The 21,666-nt window shown below is 45.3% G+C and overlaps 1 protein-coding gene across 2 annotated transcripts in view; it reads left to right on the top strand.

Moving 5' to 3' along the window:
- Window positions 1-21,666, top strand: part of SMYD1 (SET and MYND domain containing 1) — a 46,751-nt gene that overhangs the window by 12,708 nt on the left and 12,377 nt on the right. The window contains exons 2-6 of one of the 2 annotated variants that reach the window (XM_052648484.1): window positions 1,306-1,482; window positions 4,443-4,656; window positions 6,560-6,690; window positions 9,449-9,487; window positions 11,546-11,735. In XM_052648484.1, the coding sequence (XP_052504444.1) occupies window positions 1,306-1,482; window positions 4,443-4,656; window positions 6,560-6,690; window positions 9,449-9,487; window positions 11,546-11,735 (751 nt within the window). The remainder of the gene's footprint in view (window positions 1-1,305; window positions 1,483-4,442; window positions 4,657-6,559; window positions 6,691-9,448; window positions 9,488-11,545; window positions 11,736-21,666) is intronic. The other variant, XM_052648485.1, reaches the window with a different exon arrangement.

The following is a 21,666-nucleotide window of genomic DNA, read 5'->3' as shown; positions in this document are numbered from 1 at the left end:
GGCTCTGTCCCTAGCCTACTCCTTGTTCAAGTAATTAATGGGCTGCAATTCTGCGCAATTGTAAATAATTCTACTCTTCCTCTCTCGCTGGGAAGACTTCAGGGAATACAAGGGAGTGAGGAAGAGATTACTATGGGAATAACCTAACCTGTAAGTAGGCACTAACCTTTCAAACTCTTGAGCACTTTACGATTAACTACTGGCATTGTACCTCACAGCAGTTTGTGGAGTTGGCCACCTATCACTTCCACTTTCTCTCTGAGCCAAGAGAACACATCACATAACACTGGTGACATCAGCAACTCTGTCATCCTTACTCTTGCCAAACGCACAGAACTATGACATAAATGTGTAGATGTCATTTTGGGTAAAACAGGTCATGTCCCATTATACTGTAGATAATTATGACTTTTTTATTCTTTGGAGAAAAGGACAGTCTATTTCAACAACGAGAAGGACACGTGACACAGAATGCTCTCTCCCATGCCATGGTGCTAATGACCTGTGACTCTCAGCAAGAGCACTGTGAGGAATTTCCACCCACTCCCTTGGCTTAGAAGACATCCCCGGTTCCTAAAGGGGAACTCCTATGTTGTGATCCAGGAACACCCTGTGTCTCCTCTTATAGTGCTGCTCAGGCTGCCTGGTGACCCCAGGTTCAATTGTTCCTCCAGAACTTGTGATAGTCCCAGGGCCTAACGCATACAGGTCGTAAATCTATACTTACTGAATTAAACTGAAGGGTTTATATGCAGAATTCAACAGCATTCCCTTCATTAGTTTCACTGAAAAATATCTGCCAAAAGAATAGTTACAGGGCTTTCTTGGTGGCTCAGTGATAAAGAATCCACCTGCCAATGCAGGAGACGTGGGTTCAATCCCTGATCTGGGAAGATCCCTCATGCTGTGGAGCAACAGATCCCATGTGCCACAACTACTGGGTCTGTGCTCTAGAGTCTGAGTCCCACAGCTACTGCAGCCCTAGAGCCTGTGCTCTGCAACAAGAGAAGCCACCACAATGAGAAGCCCTGGGGCTGCAACTAACGAGTAGCCCCTGCTTGCTGCAACTAGAGAAAGCCCTCGCAGCAGTGAAGACCCAGAAGGGCCAAAAATAAATAAACAGAATTATAAAAAAGAATGGTTACAGCTGGAAGGGACCTTTGGAAACCCAAGCCCCTCATTTTGAAAGGTGGGACTCTGAAGCTGAGAAAGACAAGGGCAGCCCACTGAGCCCATACCCAAATGCCGGTCTCCCAACAGCTGGTGTGGTACCCCAAGGTCACAGTTTTCTCCCTCTATTTTCAGCCTGGTGAATGTTGTGTGCCACACCTGCTTCAAGAGGCAGGAGAAGCTCCATCGATGTGGGCAGTGCAAGTTTGCCCACTACTGTGACCGCACCTGCCAGAAGGATGCTTGGTTGAACCACAAGAACGAATGTTCGGCCATCAAGAGATATGGCAAGGTGCCCAATGAGAACATCAGGTGAGAGCTGGGCCCTGGAGTGTGGCTTTGGATTCCCAAATGTCAGGTGAGGAGTGGGGTGGCAGCGGGGGCACCACGCCTCGGTCCAAGCAAGCTGGGCTGAGAGCAAGTCAGGGGAAAGCCCCAAAGAGACTATGATTGCTGCTTCTGTGCTCTCCGTTGGTCTGGGCTGTGCTTAGTCACTCAATTGTGTCCGACTCTTTGCGACTCCGTGGACTATATCCTGCCAGGCTTCTCTGTCTACAGGGATTCTCCAGATGAGAATACTGACATGGGTTGCCATGCCCTGCTCCAGGGGCTCTTCCCAACCCAGGGATCGAACCCAGGTCTCCCGCATTGCAAGTGGATTCTTTACCATCTGAGCCATCAGGGAAGCCCTGCCCCACTTGGTCTGGGAAGCCCATTTATGAGAGAATTTCCACTGGGTGGAGCTGGCTGCAGACTTGTTCTGTGTGGCTCTTCAATGTTTAATTTTAAAAAATTGACCTGATTATCATATAATATGGCTTATATGAGGAATCTAAAAAAAAAAAAAGGCCCAAATGAACATATTTACCAAATAGAAGTTGAGTCACAGATGTAGAAAACAAACTTATGGTTAGCAACTGAAACTAACACAATGCTGTAAGTCAAGTACACTCTAATCAAAATTAATTAAAAACTGACTGCTGTGTCAAAAAATTAGGAAGTTTCACATTAAAAAAATTAAGATTTCTGGCTTCTCTTGAAAAAACGTGAAGATTTGGCAAAATGAGAGCTCAATAACAACTAACCTCTTTAAAAACAAGTAGAACTTTTCAAATTATCACAGCTCCACTCGTCCCCATGGCTGTACACTAGCCCTCTGGACTCATTACATCTGAAAGGCATTTGCATTTGCAAAAATCTCTGCACCAATACCTTAATTCCAGAGCTACCAAGTGCAGGAGGCTCCGCCAGGGTAGGACCTGATGCTAGATTGCAGGTAGGTGCTTATGAAGCTGGCAATGGAGAGTGGAGGAGATGGGGATGGCGATGCTGGAGCATTTGAACTGAGCATTTTAACTGTGAAGTTAAAGCCCAGACTGGACTCATTATATCTGGGTAACTTATGGGAAACTGCAAAATGAAATTGCTTAGTCAGCTTCCCCATCCCCTGTTTCCTAGTTCCATCTGTTGAAATCTTACTTCTTCTTTTCCCCTACTCCTTCTTTTTCTAATTTCACATGAAATTTTATTTATTTATAAATTTCCCTCTTATTGAGGTGCAATTGATTAAGTCATAAGATACTGATATTTTAAATGTATTGTACATTGTGTTGATTTGCTATACATGTATATCGTGAAAGATCTATTTATCTGTGGTCACCCAAGACAAGCTTTCTAAGTGAGGGCCCTGCAGGTTCAGAATGCCACCACCAATCTGGAGTGGTGGGCCTTTCTTTGGTCTCTTCCTGCCTTCTGTAAAGGGAGGGCAGTATGAGAACCAGCACTCTGGAGGTTAGCATGGCAGGGAATGTGTATTACCCGCACTTTACTCGCCATTGGAGAGGTTCAGAGAGGGCAAGCAACTTGCCCAGAGTCACACAGTAAGAAGTGGAGTCATCAAACTTCTCCAGTGCTCATCTCAGCTGCAGGGTCAGGAGAGACACAGGTTGCGGGGGGCGCTCCGCAGAAAGAGAGAGGCAGTGGAACTTCCCTCAGCAGAGCTGAGGGGTCCCAAGGAAAAGTGAGCCTGCTGTCCGCCAACCCAGCCCCTCCGGGAGCGAGAGACAATCAGACGCGACAGGGGTTCTGTCTAAGCAGTTCCGCTCTATTGTCGTAAGCTCCTGGTTTACATAGGCAAGCAGGGGCGTTTTGCGAAGGACTTTCCATAGTTCTACCAATCAAGTTAAAGGTCAGATTACCACGTGCTTACATCATGACAGGGGTCTATGGTGATCATGTGTTGTCCACGTGCACGGAAATCAAGAGAGCCAATCAAAAATTTTGACAAACAACTTAAGCCAGGCCCTCCTCTCTTCCGCCAGGCACCATCTTAGCTCTAAACCAAAACGCTAGCCCTTCTTTTTAAGGTTTCCCATTGAGGGCCCCACAACAGGTAACTGGACCTCACTCTGTCCCCAGACCCCTCTCATGGTTTCCTAGACCATACAATATGGCTTCCGCTTCTGTCTTCACCTTTATTCGCTTTCTTCTCCTTGCTCCCTAGCCCCAGCACCTTGCTGTTTCTTTTTCCCCCTGTTTCTTTTCACTGGACCCTGCAGCATGTGGGATCTTAGCTCCGCAACCAGGGATTAAACCCATGTCCCCTGTTGTGGAAGTTCAGAGTCTTAACCACTGGACCACTAGGGAAGTCCCCACTTTGCTGCTTCTAATCATGCCAAGCTCTCTCCCTCTCTTTAGGGCCATTGTATTCGCTGCTCTTTCCCCATCTGCACAGAGTTGGCTCCTGTTCACTCCACTGGCAGCCCCGTGCGCCTCCTCCAGCCTCCGCTGAGCACCTTGGCTTCCCCTCCCCCTCCCGCTCAGGTCACCCTGTTTGATTTTGGGCACAGCACTTAGCACCAGTTTAGATTATCTTTTCAACTTAGGTCTCCCCGACTCTAAGAGGGCTTCCCTAGTAGCTCAGTCAGTAAAGAATCCACCTGCAATGCAGGAGACAAGAGTTTGATCCCTGGGTGTGTTAGATCCCCTGGAGAAGGAAATGGCAATCCGCTCCAGTATTCTTTCCTGGGAAATCCCATGGACAGAGGAGTCTGGCGGGCTACAGTCCATGGAATTGCAAGAGTCAGACAGGACTTAGTGATTAAACCACCAACCACCACTCTAAGACGCTTCACGACACAAGAAATGCCATCCATCTAGTTCAGAACTGTTACCTTGAGCCCGACACCGCGCCAGGCAGCAGGAGGCACTGGCAAGTGGTTGTGGAAAGAATGATCGCAGCAAGGCCTCACTCACTCCACCCTTCTGCACAGGCTTGCGGCACGCATCATGTGGCGGGTGGAGAGAGAAGGTAGCGGGCTCACTGAGGGGTGCCTGGTCTCCGTGGACGACCTGCAGAACCACGTGGAGCACTTCGGGGAGGAGGAGCAGAAGGAGCTGCGGCTGGACGTGGACACGTTCCTGCAGTACTGGCCGCCGCAGAGCCAGCAGTTCAGCATGCAGTACATCTCCCATATCTTCGGCGTGGTGCGTGAGAGTTCGCTCAACGTAGGGGGTGGCGTGGGGTGGAGGTGGGCAGCAACCCCAGCGCTGCCAGGTCAGAGAGGAAGGGGAGGTACTTCCCTCGTGGTCCAGTGGTCAATACTTCCCCTTCCGAAGTAGGGGATGCAGGTTCAATCCCTGGTTGTGGAGCTAAGATCACACGTGACAAAAAAAACCCACAACAACCCCAAAACAAAACAGGCAATGTTGTAGCAAATTCAATAAACACTTTAAACATGATCTGCATCAGAAGAGAAAGTGTGACTGGGGAGGCCAAGAATAGCTCTGGAGGGTGAAGGAGGCCTTAGATGAGGAGCTCTCACTCAGTTCTCTTTCTGGTCTTGCTTTACTATCAGGTCATTCCTGTGGGGTCTGAAATCAACATCCCACCTGAAAACTACTCTTTATCTCCCATCGCATGTTTGGATGGTGATTTACTCTCTTGTTCATCTGCATTTCCTATACTTTCTCTACTCCACATTGAAAATGAAGACCCAGGGAGACTTCCCTGGTGGTCCAGTGCTTGAGACTTTGTCTTTCAATGCAGGGGGCATGGGTTCCATCCATGGTCAGGGAGCTAAGACCCCCACATGCCTCATGGCCAAAACACCCAGAACAACAGAAGCAATATTGTAATAAATTCAATAAAGACTAAACATGGTCCACCACCACCACCCCCCATCTTGAAAGAAAATAAAATGAAGATCCAATCACTATTTCTTCTTGCTGACCAGGCACTTTGGAAATAAGATTCTTCCTTTTTCCAGATCTAATGGGCTGATCTTGGGGACCCAGGGAGAGGAGAGTAGGGGCTTTCTGGAGGGCGCTGTCTTGAGCCACAAATCCAGGTCTCCTGAAGTCATGAGAGAGGAGGGGATGGGAGCCCAGTGGGTCAGCAGACTCAGGCTGTGGGCTATGGGAACTTGTCTCCCATCTGGCAGGCTGAGTGCCTTCTGGGCTGCTGGTGAGTGGGCTGAGGAGGGAATTCTTGTAATAAAATAGTATGATCGTGCTCAGCACCTCTGAGTCCTCCCCATGTGCCAGAGCTTCTGTAATAGAGTTTTCCAGAGAAACAGAACCACAAGGGTGTGTGTGTATAGAAAGAGAGAGAGCTAGTGAGAAAGAGATTTAATGAATTGCCTCTTGTGATTGTAGGGGCTGCTGGTTAGGCCAGCAGGCTGAAAACCCAAAAAGGAGAATTGTGTTTCAAGTACAAAGGCAGTCTGCTGAAAGAATTCCTTCTTCCTTGGGGAATCAGTCTGGCTCTATGAAGGTATTCGACTGATTATATGAGGCCCACCTCCATTGTGCAGGCTAACCACCTTTATTCTAAGCCTCCCAATTTAAATGTTCACCTCATCCAAAGAACACCTTTTAGAAACATATGGAATCATGTTTAACCAAATATTTGGCCACCACAGCCCAGCCAAACTGACATAAAATTAACCATCCCAGTGTCCCAGATATTATTTTATTATTGTACACAATCTCTGCAACATAAGAGGAAGTTCGGGGCTTTTTCTGGTACTGCTGTGTAGCTTGTGAGATCCTATATCCCTAACCAGGGACTGAACCCCTGCCCATGGCAGTGAAAGCAATGAGTCTTAATCACTGGGCCACAGGAGAATTCCCGTCTTGGACTTTTTAAGAATACAGCTACCCCAGACTTTCAAGGTAATGGTGTAAATTGAGACTCTCACATGGTACTAATCTTGAGGGTCATTTGGAATCACATAGAGATCAGGAGACTAACTGTTTTGTTTCCAAACTCTCTAAGCATTTCCAGAATGAGACCAGGTTTTCTATTTTTAAAAAACTTTCAACAGCTGGTTAGTGTTCTGCACCAAGTCTGGTCTGTTAGCTGACTCTCATCTTTTCTTCTGGGCAGATTAATTGCAATGGTTTCACACTCAGTGACCAGCGAGGCCTGCAGGCTGTGGGCGTGGGCGTCTTCCCCAACCTGGCCCTGGTGAACCATGACTGTTGGCCCAACTGCACTGTCATATTTAACAATGGCAAGTGAGTATGTCTTTAACTTGGGTTGGTGTGCTGGGGATGGGGAGACAGTAGGGTATCATCTCTACATTTGACTTAAACCAAAAGTAAACTGTTGGACCTGAACTAGCATGGATTTCATCTGGATAGAAAATTGAAATTTTATTCCAGAAGAAGTGTAGAGAAGACAAATGTAATGAGGAAGGTAACAAAGTGATCTCTGAGTCTCTGTATGTTTCTTGAGGTTGCTGAGATATGTTAAATAAACCTCTAACTACTGTGTAATTTCAAACTTGATGCCTGAGATTTTCTATGTAGGGGTCATTGCAAAGCATCATTGGCTGAGAAGGCACCTGTCAGGAGCATGTGTTAGTCAAGTTACCAGCAGAAATCAGAAGGCACACTCAAGGGTTACCCTAAGAGAATTTAATAAAACGGCAATTGATAGAAGTGTGGGTAAAGCTGAAGAAACTGACATGAGAATGGTGAGGTGTCCAGGGTCTGGGCAGCAACATGAAATCATGACCTCCTCTAGAGGTAGAGGGGTGATGGAGGAAGTGCTGTTCCTGTGGCTGATGAGAGCTGTAGCCATGGGAGGGGGCTCTTTGTCCCCCAGCCCAACAGCTCAGCTGTGCCTGTAGAGAAACCAGCCACAGCTGGAACCGCAGTCAGGCAGAGAGGGAGCCAAGAGACTAAATACCCCAATTTCTCTCTCCTCCCACCTTCTGATCTCCTTCCATTGGCTAAACCAGAAGCCAGACGACCAAAGAATCTGGTAATGAAAACTTCAGAGGTCAGCCTCGCCCCCTGGAAGGCACAGATCAGGGGACTGAAAGGCAGAGAATAGAACTTGGGGTGGGGTGCAAATGAAGAAGAGTCAGAAAACATGATGAACCCAGGTTGTGCATGGTTCAGACTGGGGGAGCTTTGGGGTTGTGAAGAAAAGTGTTAGTCACTCAGTTGGTGTCTGACTCTCTGTGACCTCATGGGCTGTAGCTCACCAGGCTTCTCTATCCATGAGATTCTCCAGGCAAGAATATTGAAGTGGGTAGCCATTCTTTTCTCCAGGGGATCTTCCTGACCCAGGGATGGAACCCGGGTCTCCTGCATTGTAGGCAGATCCTTTGCTGTCTGAGCTACCGGGGATATAAGGCCTAAGAAATGTTTCTTTTACTGTTAGAGATGAGCTCTTATGATGATGCAAGTTGACTATAAGCTATCAACAATGAGCAGGTTTCCCCCCAAAGATAATGGTTTCTGGTTCTCAGCCAAGAAATAAGCTTATGCTCCAGTGGAGCCTGGACTCTGATTTCCTTTTCCTTCCTAATTCTGAAAGCAAGGGCATGCATGACACTAGGCTTTTGAGCACTTGAGAAAGTCACTCAAGACAGGAAAGTTTATTTGGACCTAGATGACAAGCTTTTCCCAGTATATTTGTGTTTCCCTTCCTAAACCTCTTGGGGTCCCTGGCCTGGACTTCATGGAATCCTCCCCAGAAGGACTGGTGTCTGGAGTTACCCTGGTAGGTAGAGAGGATCAAATTCACAAGTGGGACTGGTCTTTCTGGGTACCCCTCCCATAAGTGGTGGTGACCCAATGCCCTTCTTGTCACAACCACAGAAACCTGGGGGGCCCTTTCTTCAGATCATCACCGGTGTCCGCTCTGGCTTCGAAGCATCCACTAATTTTGAGCAGGCACGTGGTACCCGAGCTTCTTGGCTGTTGTATGAGAGAAGGTGACTTTGCAGTAACAGTCTAGGTGCCTGCCATAGTGGAAAGAATACTGGTTGTGGTGTTAAGAGTCCAATTCTAATCCCAGCAATTTTTGCATACTACCTGTGTGACTGGTCTCCAGACACATTCAAACTCTTCCCAAGACAGACATCAAAAGAGGCCACCCGTATGCCCAAGATGCTTGTTTAGAGAGACAATAATATGTAGCTCCCCATATGGCTTTTTAGCACTCTACCTTACTTATTTATGGAAGAATGCCTGTAGGAGTATTTATTTCATTAAAGAGAAATTGATGTTGTTCAGTCGCTTAGTCGTGTCCAATGCTTTGTGACACCATGGACTGCAGCACGCTAGGTTTCCCTGTCCTTTGCTATCTCCTGGAGTTTGCTGAAACTCATGTCCATTGAGTCAATGATGCCATCCAACCATCTCATTCTCTGTTGCCCCCTTCTCCTCTTGCCCTCAATTTTCAATTTAAAGAGAAATTAGCCATAGTAAACCATCCAAGGATTGTTTGATTCTGCTTCTTGGTGGCAATGCAGCTGGTGACTTGAAGTTGAAGCCCTATTGGTGAACCACTCAGAAGACCCTAAGTCTCTGAAGGGCTACTCCAAGCCCAATTTGCCCATGATTTGGCATTCAAACTTGACTGGGCAACCAGGAGCATCTTTCATGAATGGTTCATATGCTTTTTTTTTTTTTTGCCCTGCTGTGGAAAAATATGGTAGCCTTCTACTTTTGAATTTATTGTCTTATGACAGTCTCGTTGCCAGCTTACAGATGAAAATACCAAGGCCCAGGGAAGGGAAGTAACTTGTCCAAGGCTGAGTCCTTTTGAACCCAGAACCTCTCATTCCATATCAAGTGTACTTTCCATTATACCAGGCTACATCTTGGCAAGGGAGCTCAGCTGGAAGGGGTTGGGCGAGAGGTGGTTGTGCTGGCCAAAGCTTTGACGGCATAACCTGGAATGCTGTGCACTGTTGCTAGCTGTACGGGACGAGCCGATGGTAATGATTTCCACCTGGGTGTCTGTTTTGTTTTTCAGTCATGAGGCAGTGAAATCCATGTTTCATACCCAGATGAGGTGGGTCAGTCTTTGAAAACCCCCCTGTTCCTCTGACCCATCTCCCTCACTTGCCTGATTTGCTGGGACTGCCCCTTCCTGAGACCCCTTGGTTGCTATCTGTAATGCCTGCCTGCTCCCCCAAATCTCATCATTGCTGAATGCTGCATGTTTAATGCATCTGTGTTAATCATCTTGTTCCTCACCCACCACTACCTTCTGTGCTGTGCTTGCTTTTGCTCCCTTCCTTCCTTCTCTTTTACTCCTCATTTCTTTCTCTCCTCCAACTCCAAAGTATGCCAGTCCCTTCTGGTCCACGTCCTAGAAAAATACACATGATTCCTCTAAACCCTGTTTACCATGAAATGAGGACTGTTGATATTACTGACCTACTAAAGGACTGTGTGTTTGTTCATGACCTCCAATTTCTCACTCAGACTAGTTCTAAAACTGGTATCTGTAATTGTGATGTTTTTGGTAAGTATTTATTCATGTCTTCTCTTTATGGCTTCTGGGCCAACTATGAATTAATGGCCAGTATGATATAATAAAGCTCTTGAGTTCAAAATCTTGGCCCCATTGCCAAAGTGCTGTGGGACCTTCAGGGAAGTTACTTCACCTCTCTGGGTATCAGCATCCTCATCTGTGAAATGAGAAGGTCAATACTCTGTAGCTGGGATATATTAGGATTCTGAGCAGAGCTGTGTGAGTAGGTCATCTTGCCCTTCTCTCCTTTTGCTTTTCGCTCCTTCAGTGACAGTAAAAAATTAGGGTGGAGATGAAAGGGAACAAGGGACTAAAGATGACAGTTTTGCCGGTCTCCATATACGTTGCGTGTGTGTGTGTTTGTATGTGTGTGTGTGTGTGTGTATGGTCACATTTATTGGGCATGGCAGTGTACCCCACCGTGAGAGAAGTGGTCACCTCAGATACCTGGACACACGCATCACTGTGATTCAGCTGTTCCTTGCTGGGCTGTCACCTCAGAACATGTGAAAGGGGTTGCCTCTGACTGAGACCACCTCCTGCCTTTCACATGGCATCTGACTCAGCCTCTTTGGGAGGTGAAGGGAGTGACCATGGGCCTCTCTGCAGATGCTTTCCTAGCCCTCCACATTCTGCCACTTGCTGTCTAGGTGATGGGTTCTCTCTGGGAAGGAAGGTGCCAGGATCTTGGGGAGCTACAGGAGCACAGCTTAGATACAGAGGCACAGTTTGCTGGGCTTACTACTCTTTCTATAGCTTCTGGCCTTGTGGGTAGAAGATGCATGGCTGAGAGGCCCACGGGCTAGTCTCTGCTGGTTTGGCTTAGCTGGGTGTCAGTTGTGCAGCGGCCTTTTGTCTTCAGCACATTCTGTCTCTATTACCTGGTGAGGTGTGTAGTGTTGTAGGTAACTGGAGGCTCAGGTCTAGGCTGGAAGGTGATTGAAATGTCATCTGCTTTCTCTAATCCACCTTCAATCCCAAATCCATGTCCCCAAGTAAACAAAAAAGTGAAAAACGCAGTGGGCTACTAAAGAGCCAGCCTTTAGTTGCCTTCAGAGATCTCCAAGCATAACTCTCCCCATTTAATGTTTGCCTGAACCATTGGACCAAAAGTTTATATAGGCCAGGGCTTATAATTAGACACAAAATGGGCAAAGATTGTGGGTAACTGAATATGTGTGTTTCTGAGAGAAGCAATTCCTGGCTAACCAGACATGACTATTAAGTCTTCTCTTGTTTGAAGTTTGTACCTTATTATTTCTCCCTTCCTTTGTTACAATCAGTGGCTAAATGTACAGGGATAATTGCAGACATGGCAGCTTCATATGCTTTTATGACCAAGCCCAGCTCTCTACTGGGAGTCTATTTGAGCTGATTTCAGAGCAACAGACTGAATAGAGCAGATTTGTTTGTTATGACAAGCAGAGCAGACCTATTCAGAAAACTGTCCTTTATGTCACAATTCCCCCTTTTGGAGGAATGTTTTCTCAGACTGTTAGTGGGAGTTGTCTTTGAGGTTCAACTCCTTGAAACCTTGAAGAGCATATATCCCACCCTGGATTTGATTGACTCTCCTCCTTTACCTTGGTCCAGAATTGAGCTCCGAGCCCTGGGCAAAATCTCAGAAGGAGAGGAGCTGACGGTGTCCTACATCGACTTCCTAAACATCAGTGGAGAACGCAAGAGGCAGCTGAAGAGACAGTACTACTTTGACTGCACATGTGAGCATTGCCAGAAGGGGCTGAAGGACGACCTCTTCCTGGGGGTGAAAGACGACCCGAAGGTACATGCAGCCCCACTACTGGGGTGCTTTTGAGCATCTTCCTCAAGAGCCGGACAAGGGTGGATTCCCCAGCTAACTAAGGTGCCCTTGCCTTGCTGATTGGTGGACAGAGCATCACAGATGGGTCCTAGCTGGTGTCTTGGTGCTACTGCTTGCCAAGTTTTTGAGTCTGGGGAAGTAACTCTGTTTTCTCAGTTGTAAAATAGGAATATGACATCCATTGTGAGGGGCTGTTATGAGGATTAAACAGGATGATCTATGTAAAGGAAATGGCATAGAGAGTAGAAACTTAGTAAATTTAAGTTCTTCTTGGCCCCTTGCACATTAAGTGATGCAGAGAGTTTCTCATAGAGAGACCAGATGGGCAAAGAGATTTGTTGTCAGATTATCACAAATATGTTCCTAGTCTTATGGAAATGGGCAATGTGCAGACTAGGTGATATTGAGATTGGCTAAAACGTTTACCTCCTGAGTAGCTCTTTCCTCATCAATGGTGAGACCACTGAGCATGGAAAGTCTTATCAATGAGGAGGTCAGGGGCTTGCTGAATTGGAAGAGCTAGGCTGCTAGGTGTCAGAAGAGCCAATTAAAGCAGGAAGCCTTTAATAGCTTCCTATAATGGTAAAGCATGAGGCTGAGACTAGAGTGGGCGCCGATTCCCCCAGTCCATTCCCCCACCATGGGAAGGCATGCAGGTGGAGGGTCAGGTAGATCAGCACAGATGTGAGGGTTGGCTCACTGCTGAGGGACCCAGAGCTGAAGGCTCCACAGTTTTATGGACCCTGAGGCATGTGAGTGAGGGGGTGGGAGGTGGGGGAAGAGTTAGGAGTGGAAAAGTCCTGGATACGGAGTCAGAATGAGGAAGCATGTCTTAAAATCCCCCAAAGACTTCCCTGGTGGTCCTGTGGTTAAGACTCCATGCTTCCAATGCATGGGGTATGGGTTCCATCCTCAGTCTGGGAGCTAAGATCCTACATGCTATGTTGTGCAGCCAAGAAAATACTAAAAAGGAAAAGAAAATCTCCCCCAACTCCACTTTTACAATAAGCAGGCCTCAGTAGAGGCTCCTGAAGAAGACCTCAAGACCTCAGTTAATCAACTGTACTTCAATTAAAAAGAGAGAGAGAGAGACTTAAGAATGAAGGCACCTGGGTCAGGAATGCCCCTATGTGAAGAGTGTGACCTGCCAGGATGGGCCTGAGCCCTTGGCTGCACCTCCCTTCAGAGACTGCGGTGCACTGGCCTTGCACCAAGTCTTTCGTGGGGAGGGCAGCTTTCCCTCCTACCTGTGTGGCCTGCCAGGTACAGCTTATAGTCAGATTTGAAAAAGCACATATAGGTTTTTAACTGGGTGCCAGACTCCTTGGAGAAACTAACTCAGTATTTCTGTATAATGCGCAATCCATCAGTGCATTTGAAGACACAAGTATACTTGTGAATTAACTTAACTTCTGTATCCTATTGGGCTTCCCAGGTTGCACTAGTGTAACGAATGCACCTGCCAAAGCAGGAGACATAAGGGACTCGGGTTTGATCCCTGGGTTGGAGGAGAGCATGCCAGCCCACTCCAGTATTCTTGCCTGGAGGACCCCCTGGGCAGAGGAGCCTGGGGGACCATAGTCCATAGGGTCGCAAAGAGCCGGACAAGACTGAAGTGACTGCACGCACACATACACTGCACCCTGTGTGTTGGCAGACACTTGTCTCTGGTTAGAGCAAAGGCTACAAACAAAACTGACTTCTAGGTTCAGAGGGTGGGACCCACTCAATTACTTATGGCATCAGTGCTACTCTCCCCCACTCATTTCTCTCATCCCCAGGCTATTCTAGACAATTTTTTTTTTGCCACTAACTTATTTTCATTTTTAATAGGTAATATTTTTTACCCTTTGACCAAGCTGTTCTAAGAATTACCCTGCAGATATACTTGCATACATGCATGGGTATATGTGTAAAGAGATAGGACACTGTGGCATTGTTGGGAACAACAAAATATTGAATAATATCTAAATAACCACCAATAGGGAAATATTTAAGTTAAGGCAATACCTCAAAGTCACTAAAACTGATGAGGTATATCTTAATGTACAAATATGAAAGGAGCTCTATTTCTTTTTTTTATTATTTTTAATTGAAGTATAATTGATTTACAGTGTTGTGTTAGTCTCTGGTATACAGCAAAATGATTCAGTTATACATGTGTGTGTGCATGCTAAGTCGCTTCAGTCGTGTCCAACTCTGTATGACCCTCTGGACTGCTGCCTGCCAAACTTCTCTGTCCATAGCACTTTCCAGGCAATAGTACTGGAGTGGGTTGCCATGCCCTCCTCTAGGGGATCTTCCCGATCCAGGGATAGACCCTGTGTCTCTTATGTCTCCTGGACTGGCAGGCAGGTTCTTTACCGCTAGTGCCACCTGGGAAGCCTATACACACACACACATAATTCTTTTTCATGTTTTTTCCCATTATGGTTTATCATGGGATACTGAATATAGTTTCCTGTGCTATGTAGGAGGACTTTGTTGTTTATTCATTCTATAAACAATAGTTTGCATCTGCCAGCCTCAAACTCCCAATCCTTCCCTCCCCGCCCCCTTGGCAACCATAACTCTCTTCTCTGTGTCTGTGAGTCTGTTTCTATTTTGTAGACAAGTTCATTCATCTCATATTTTAGATTCCACATGTAAGAGGTACCATATAGTGTTTGTCTTTCTCTTTCTGGCCTACTTCACTTTAGTATGATAATCTCTAGGTCCATCCATGGAGCTGCACATGGCTTTTAAAATCTCTGAGTAATATTTCATTGTATATAGGCACCACATCGTCTTTATTCATTCGTCTGTTGAAGGACATTTAGGTTGTTTCTGCATCTTAGCTGTTGTGATTAGCTGAGCTCCATCTCTTTTTTTAGAAGCATTTGTGTATTTATATTTGGTTGGGCTGGGTCTTCCCTGCAGCGCACAGGCATTCTCTAGCTGTGGTAAGCAGGGCAACCCTTCGTTGCAGTGCTTAGGCTTCTCGTCGTGGTGGCTTCTCTCGTTTCAGAGCACATGCGCTAGATGCTTCTGTAGTTGTGGCACACAGGCTCGGTAGTTGTGGCTTGTGCACTCTAGAGTGCAGGCTTAGTAGTTGTGGCACATGGGCTTTAGCTGCTGTGTGGCATGTGGAACCTTCTCGGACCAGGGATCAAACCCGTGTCCCCTGCATTGGCAGGTGGATTCTTATCCACTGTGCCACCAGGGAAGTCTGAGCTCTCTTTCTTAAGGGAAAAGAGTTAAGGGGCCAAACATTGACATATGAGTTTGTTTCCTAGGGCTGCCATAACACCCAGGACCCCATACAGGGTGACTTACAATAGAAATGTATTGTTTCCCAGTTCTGGAGACTAAAATGTGAAATTGAGGTCTTGGCTGGACTGGTTCCTATTGAGGGCTATGAAAGGAGTATCTGCTCTAGGCCTCTTTCCTTAGATAGTAGATGGCCCTGGGCCTCTTTGCATGGTCTTCCCCTCATGTATGTATCTTTCTCTTTACCTGGCATTCTGTTTATGAGAACACCAGTACCATTGGATGAAGGGGCCACCCTTAATTAAGTATGACCCCATCTTAGTTAATTACACCTGCACTGACCCTATTTCTAAAAAAGGTCACGTTTTGAGGTACTAGGGGTTAGAACTGAAACATATGGATTGAATTTGGGAGGGGAATGTAACACTGAATGCAAATTAAAATTAAATTTATTTAATTCTTAAAATTAGAGGTGACGCATGCACTCACACAGACACACGTACCCACATGAGTGTGCAAGCAGAAGTCAGTCCCGACACAGGGCAGGATACAAAACACTCAGGAATGTGTTCTTTTTACAAAATTGTTTACTTATTATTTTATTTTTGATTATGCTGGGTCTTCATTGCTGCATGTGGGCTTTCTCTCGTTGAGTTGCGGTGAGTGGGGGCTATTCTTCGTTGCGGTGCACTGGCTCTAGGGCACTCGGGTGTCAGTAGTTGCAGCATGCAGACTCAGTAGTTGTGGCACACAGGCTTAGTTGCTCAGTGGCATGTGGAATCTTCCAAGACCAGGGATGGAACCCATGTCCCCTACATTGGCAGGCAAACTCTTATCCACTGCACCACCAGGGAAATCCCAGGAATGTGTTCTTTATAGGAACAACCCCATTTTCATAGAATCAAAGGTTCTATATTCCAGGTAATATGTTTTGGCTTGTATGTATGGGGCACTGAGCTCAGTACCACAGGAGGTACAGAAAGGAATAAGCTACTGTGTCCACCCTTACCCTGACCTTCTAGAACCTGCAGGTTAATGTGTATCTTATCTGCAAGCCAGCCAGCCTTCCCACCTGCTGCCTGGACCTGAGTAATTTTTTTACAACTTACTTCTAACCACTACCTAATTTTTAAGACGCAAGATCTTCTTTTCTCCCTTCTGAAATTAAATGAAATAACTGTAGTTATTTCTTTGAATCTTTTGAAGTTTCTTTTTATAGAAACCAAGTTAAGGTATTAGTTTAATTATAAATTAATTAGTACAAATGAACTCAAAATAAATTAGATAAGAAACTAAATTACTTATTATGTCATGGAATATCTGTTTCTTATCTAATTTATTTTGCGTTCTTGCATGCGTGCTAAGTTGCTTCAGTTGTGTCTGACTCTTTGTGACCCTGTGAACTGTAGCCTGCCAGGCTCCACTGTCCATGGGATTTCCCAGGCAAGAATACTGGAGTAGGTTGCCGTGTCCTCCTTTAGGGAGTCTCCACGACCCAAGGATCAAACCTGTGTCTCTTTATGTCTTCTGTATTGGCAGGCTGACTCTTTACCACTAGTGTCACCTGGGAAGCCTCTTTGAGTTCATTAGTACTAATTAATTTACTTCCCATTTACTTATCCTGAAAGGACACATCTATGCTCATATAACGGAGAAGGCAATGGCACCCCACTCCAGTACTCTTGCCTGGAAAATCCCATGGACAGAGGAGCCTGGAAGGCTGCAGTCCATGGGGTCACTGAGGGTCGGACACGACTGAGCGACTTCACTTTCACTTTCATGCACTGGAGAAGGAAATGGCAACCCACTCCAGTGTTCTTGACGGGGGAGCCTAGTGGGCTGCTGTCTTTGGGGTCGCACAGAGTCGGACACGACTGAAGCGACTTAGCAGCAGCAGCATGCTCATATAATACACTGTACATGTAGATTTTAATATTTTTGTATATTTTATACATTTTTAGGAGAATATCCTTATACACACCCAAAAATCTATAGTTACATTTTAAGATTCTGAAATCAGATACGTTGTTTTTTCTTTTTTCCATTTAATCTTTCTATTTTTTATGGGAGTATAACCAATTAGCAATGTTGTGTTAGTTTCAGGTGCACAGCAGAGCAACCCAGCTATAGGTATACATGTATGTATCCGTTCTCCTCCAAACTCCCCTCCCATACAGGCTTTCGCATTTTTTGATATTTACCTAGCAATACCAATAGTTAAGTAGGTGATGTGTGGCTGTTAGTTCCTGCCCCTTCACTTTAGATAAGCTGCTACCAGATGGTGACCATATGCCCACATCTTCCAATCTGAATTGAAGAGCTGACATCTCTCTTGATACAAAACATCAATGATTTCTGCTTGAACCGACCTGGATTCAAGGCAAAAGCTTTTTATTATTTTTATATCAAAAATAAAGAAATAACTTGGGTTTTCATGGTGGCTCAGACAGTAAAGAATCCACCTGTAATGCAGGAGACTTTGGTTCGATCCCTGGGTTGGAAAGATCCCTGGAGAAGGGAATGGCTACCCACTCCAGTATTCTTGCCTGGTGAATTCCATGGACAGAGGAGCCTGGTGGGCTACAGTCCATGGGGTTGCAAAGAGTCAGACATGAATTTGGTTTCTCTATTAAAATAAAGGAATAACAATGACTCAACCAAAACAAGTGAGCAGAAAAAAATTTTTGAGTATAATTTTTTAAAAGCAAGTGCATTTGAAGACATAATAAAAGGCTATTATAATATAGCAGACTGGAGAAGGGAATGGCTGCTGCTGCTGCTAAGTCACCTCAGTCGTGTCCGACTCTGTGCAACCCTATAGATCGCAGCCCACCAGGCTCCCCCGTCCCTGGGATTCTCCAGGCAAGAACACTGAAGTGGGTTGCCATTTCCTTCTCCAATGCATGAAAGCGAAAAGTGAAATGAAGTTGCTCAGTTGTGTCCAACTCCTAGCGACCCTCTTTCCCTCCCCTCGTCTTCTTTTGGTTCCTGCTCTGGTGCCCAACCCCCCGACCCCCTTCACCACTAGCTCCTCCCTCTTCTTCTCTGACTCCTTTCTCTTCCTCCCTATTTTCTATTAATCTTGGTGCTCCAGGAGCGTGGAACCTCTCTCTGTGGGGTTCCTTAAATCCTATCTGCAGATCAAGTTTTCCTGCCTTTACTCTGAAAAGAGAGCCAAGTGGAACAGCCCATTTCCCTTCTCAGAATAGCTTTATCACATGTTGCATGGGTCAGTTAACAACCTTTCAGCCAGGTTGTTTTGGGAACCTTGGCAGTTGCCTCCTTGAAAAAATTTAACTCCCTTCAAGAGCTTAAAATAGCACTTTTTCTTACAGCATCAAATTGAAGAAGATTTTTAAAAAAAATGCTTTCTATGAGATGTACTTTATTTTTTTAATTTGTTTTTAATTGGAGGATAATTGCTTTACGACATTTATGATGGCTTCTGCCATACAACAATGTGAATCAGCCATAAGTATGCAGATATCCCTCCCTCTTGAATCTCCCCCCGTCTCCCCATCCCACCCCTCTAGGCTGTCACAAAGCACCGTGTTGACCTCCCTGTACTATACAGCAACTTCCCATTAGCTATCTATTTTCCATATGGTAATATATATATTTCATTGCTACTCTCTCCATTTGTGCCACCCTGTCTTGCCCCCTCTGTGTCCAAGGTCTGTTCTCTATGTCTGCGTCTCTATTCCCGCCCTGCAGATAGGTTCATCAGTACCATTTTTCTTAACATCTAACAGCTTGGTATTCTCTGAGCCTATCCTGCAAGTTATTGATTACTTGAGAAGATTCACTAAGAATTTTGAAGATGATGGAACTTACAGTAACTTGGAGACTAGTAGTCATCAACTAGATGGGATTTTATGAGCCAACACTTGGGCAACAAATGATAGGTGAAACTGAAGATGTAGATTTGATGGATGGATGATACGATACACCTCTGGATCCTACTTACAGGACTCTGCACACTAGGCAAGACCTGGACTCCTCTCACTATTCAAATGGGCTTAGGGAAGCAGCTGCTGCTGCTAAGTTGCTTCTTTGTGCAACCCCATAGATGGCAGCCCACCAGGCTCCCCCGTCCCTGGGATTCTCCAAGCAAGAACATTGGAGTGGGTTGCCATTTTCTTCTCCAATGCAGGAAAGTGAAAAGTGAAAGTGAAGTCGCTCAGTCGTGTCCGACTCTTAGCGACCCCATGGACTGCAGCCTACCAGGCTCCTCCGTCCATGGGATTTTCCAGGCAAGAGCACTGGAGTGGGGTGCCATTGCCTTCTCTGTAAGGAAGCAGACACACACTGAAATGATGTGGTCTGGGACCAAGACATGACCAGTTAACTAATGGGGCCGAGTAGCACTCAGGTGGGAAGTGAACATTTGGGTCGTCAAGCAGGAAGGCAGCCAGAAATCTCTGCCAAATCAAAGGTCAAGCTGAAGGTTAACCCAGGAGTGAGACCCAGTGGAAGGCACTGTGAGGCAAGTACAGAAATAAACACAGAATTGTGGGGAAGCTCAGGCTTTCCTGGTAACTCAGACAATAAAAAATCTTCCTGCAATGCAGCAGGCCTGAGTTCTATCCCTGGGTTGGGAAGATCCCTTGGAGAAAGGAATGGCAACCCACTCCAATATTCTTGCCTGGAGAATTCCATGGACAGAGGAGCCTGGAAAACTACTACAGTCTATGGAGTCACAAAGAGTCAGTCATGACTAAGTGACTGACATTTTCACTTTTCAGGTACAGAAGGATATGGAAATGAAGGTAAGTTAGAATTGTAGGGATAATGAAGAATTCTGCAGGAGTCAAAGTAAGTGGAGGGGAGGGGAGAAAAAGAAACATATTCCCACTTCTTTAAGGATCCTGATGTTGAAGCAAGCTTTTCTTGGTTGGCAGCTCTCCTACTGCAAGGTGAACACAGCAGAGCTGGCTCAAGGCAGCTGGGCGCCTGAGAGAAGACCCTGATCTCCATTTATGGAGGAGGGTTGCTTTTAAGGGAACAGATGCCCATTCTCTTAGTTTTTGATAGTTTAGGGAAGGTGACTCCACAAAACAATTTAAGCAGAAAATCTAAACAGAGTTGTTGACCCCAATTCCTTATGGTAAAAAAAAATATTGGATACTTGGAGATCTGATTAAATAAATTAGTCTAGCTTCATACAGTAGAAAATTCTAGTTATTAAAAAGGCAGTATCAGTTTTTGGTTTTATTTTAGAAAGCAGTTACGGGCTTTTTTTTTGCCTGGGATACACCATTTTCTTTAGAAAATTGGTCTCATGCTCCTTTCCCTCCAGACTCTTATGCTTAGAACACAGAATGAATGAGCTCTTCATGTGGGCAGCAGGATAATATCTGCAACGTTCTTTAAAATGCTTGGTAGCTTTGCTTTCATATTTATATGGGGAAATATCTACTGTTCAGTCACTAAGTCGTGTCCAACTCTGTGCGAACCCATGGACTGCAGCTTTCCAGGACCCCCTGTCCTTCACTGTCTCCCTGAGTTTGCTCAGATTCCTGCCCATGGAGTCAATAATGCTATCTAACCATCTCATCCTCTGCCACCCGCTTCTCCTTTTGCTTCGATATTTCCCAGCACCAGGGTCTTTTCCAATGAGTCGGCTCTCTGCATCAGATGGCCAAAGTACTGGAGCTTCAGTTTCAGCATCAGTCCTACCAATGAATATTCAGGACTGATTTCCTTTAGGATTGACTGGTTTGATCTCCTTGCATTCCAAGGGACTCTCAAGAGTCTGCTTCAGCACCATAGTTCAAAAGCATCAATTCTTCGGCATTCAGCCTTCTTTATGGTCCAACTCTAATATCCATACATGTCTACTGGAAAAACCATAGCTTTGACCATAATGAGTGAAAAAAAAAACAGGCAATAGAGAGAAATATGTTACTATACCAGTTAGAAGAATATGATGCTATTAACGTAGACACACTCATGCACTTGTGAACATGCAGGACCGAAGTTCAGCCAGTGTAAGCTGATATGGTCGCATACACATACTATTGATGTGTCTGTGCCTTTGATCTGTCAGTGCTTTCCCTATACTAGTTGTTAAATATTTAAAATATTATTCCTGTGTATATGTATTAGAAAATACTCCTCAACATACTGTGTCCATCTTTGGGTGAGTTTGGAGATTTCTGCTTTTTTTCTCCATATTTTTTCATATGTTTTATTTATTTTTTTACAGTTTGCATATATTAATTTTGCACTCAGAATAAATAATAAAGATATTTTTATTTTGCAAAAAATTATATCAGATTTGCCTAAGCAAAAAACTATTTTTTTTTTTCCCCCAGAAAAGAGCTTCTGATATTGGTAAGCATTGCAGGCAAACTCTTTCTTTGGTCTTTGGGAAATCCGGCACTTTTTCTTCAAAATTATGCTTTCATGGGAACCAGCTTCTTAATTGCATCGAATATATTCGAATATTAAAACCTCTAATATCAAAACCTCATTTTTGTTTTTCAAGATTGCTAGACTGCTTAGGCAAACACAGGAAGCCTAATTGGTCTAGATTTCACAGCTAGCAAGTTCTTCATGATAGCCGTTTTTTTAAAATCATGCATTCATTTACTTTGTGGTGTCAGGTCTTCACTGAGGCACCCTGGGCCTTTTGTTGCAG

The sequence above is a fragment of the Budorcas taxicolor genome, chromosome 11 (assembly GCF_023091745.1).
Source record: "Budorcas taxicolor isolate Tak-1 chromosome 11, Takin1.1, whole genome shotgun sequence".
Lineage (NCBI taxonomy): Eukaryota > Metazoa > Chordata > Mammalia > Artiodactyla > Bovidae > Budorcas > Budorcas taxicolor.
Note: the sequence above shows the minus strand (reverse complement) of the source record. Positions and strands in the feature narration are given on the sequence as shown.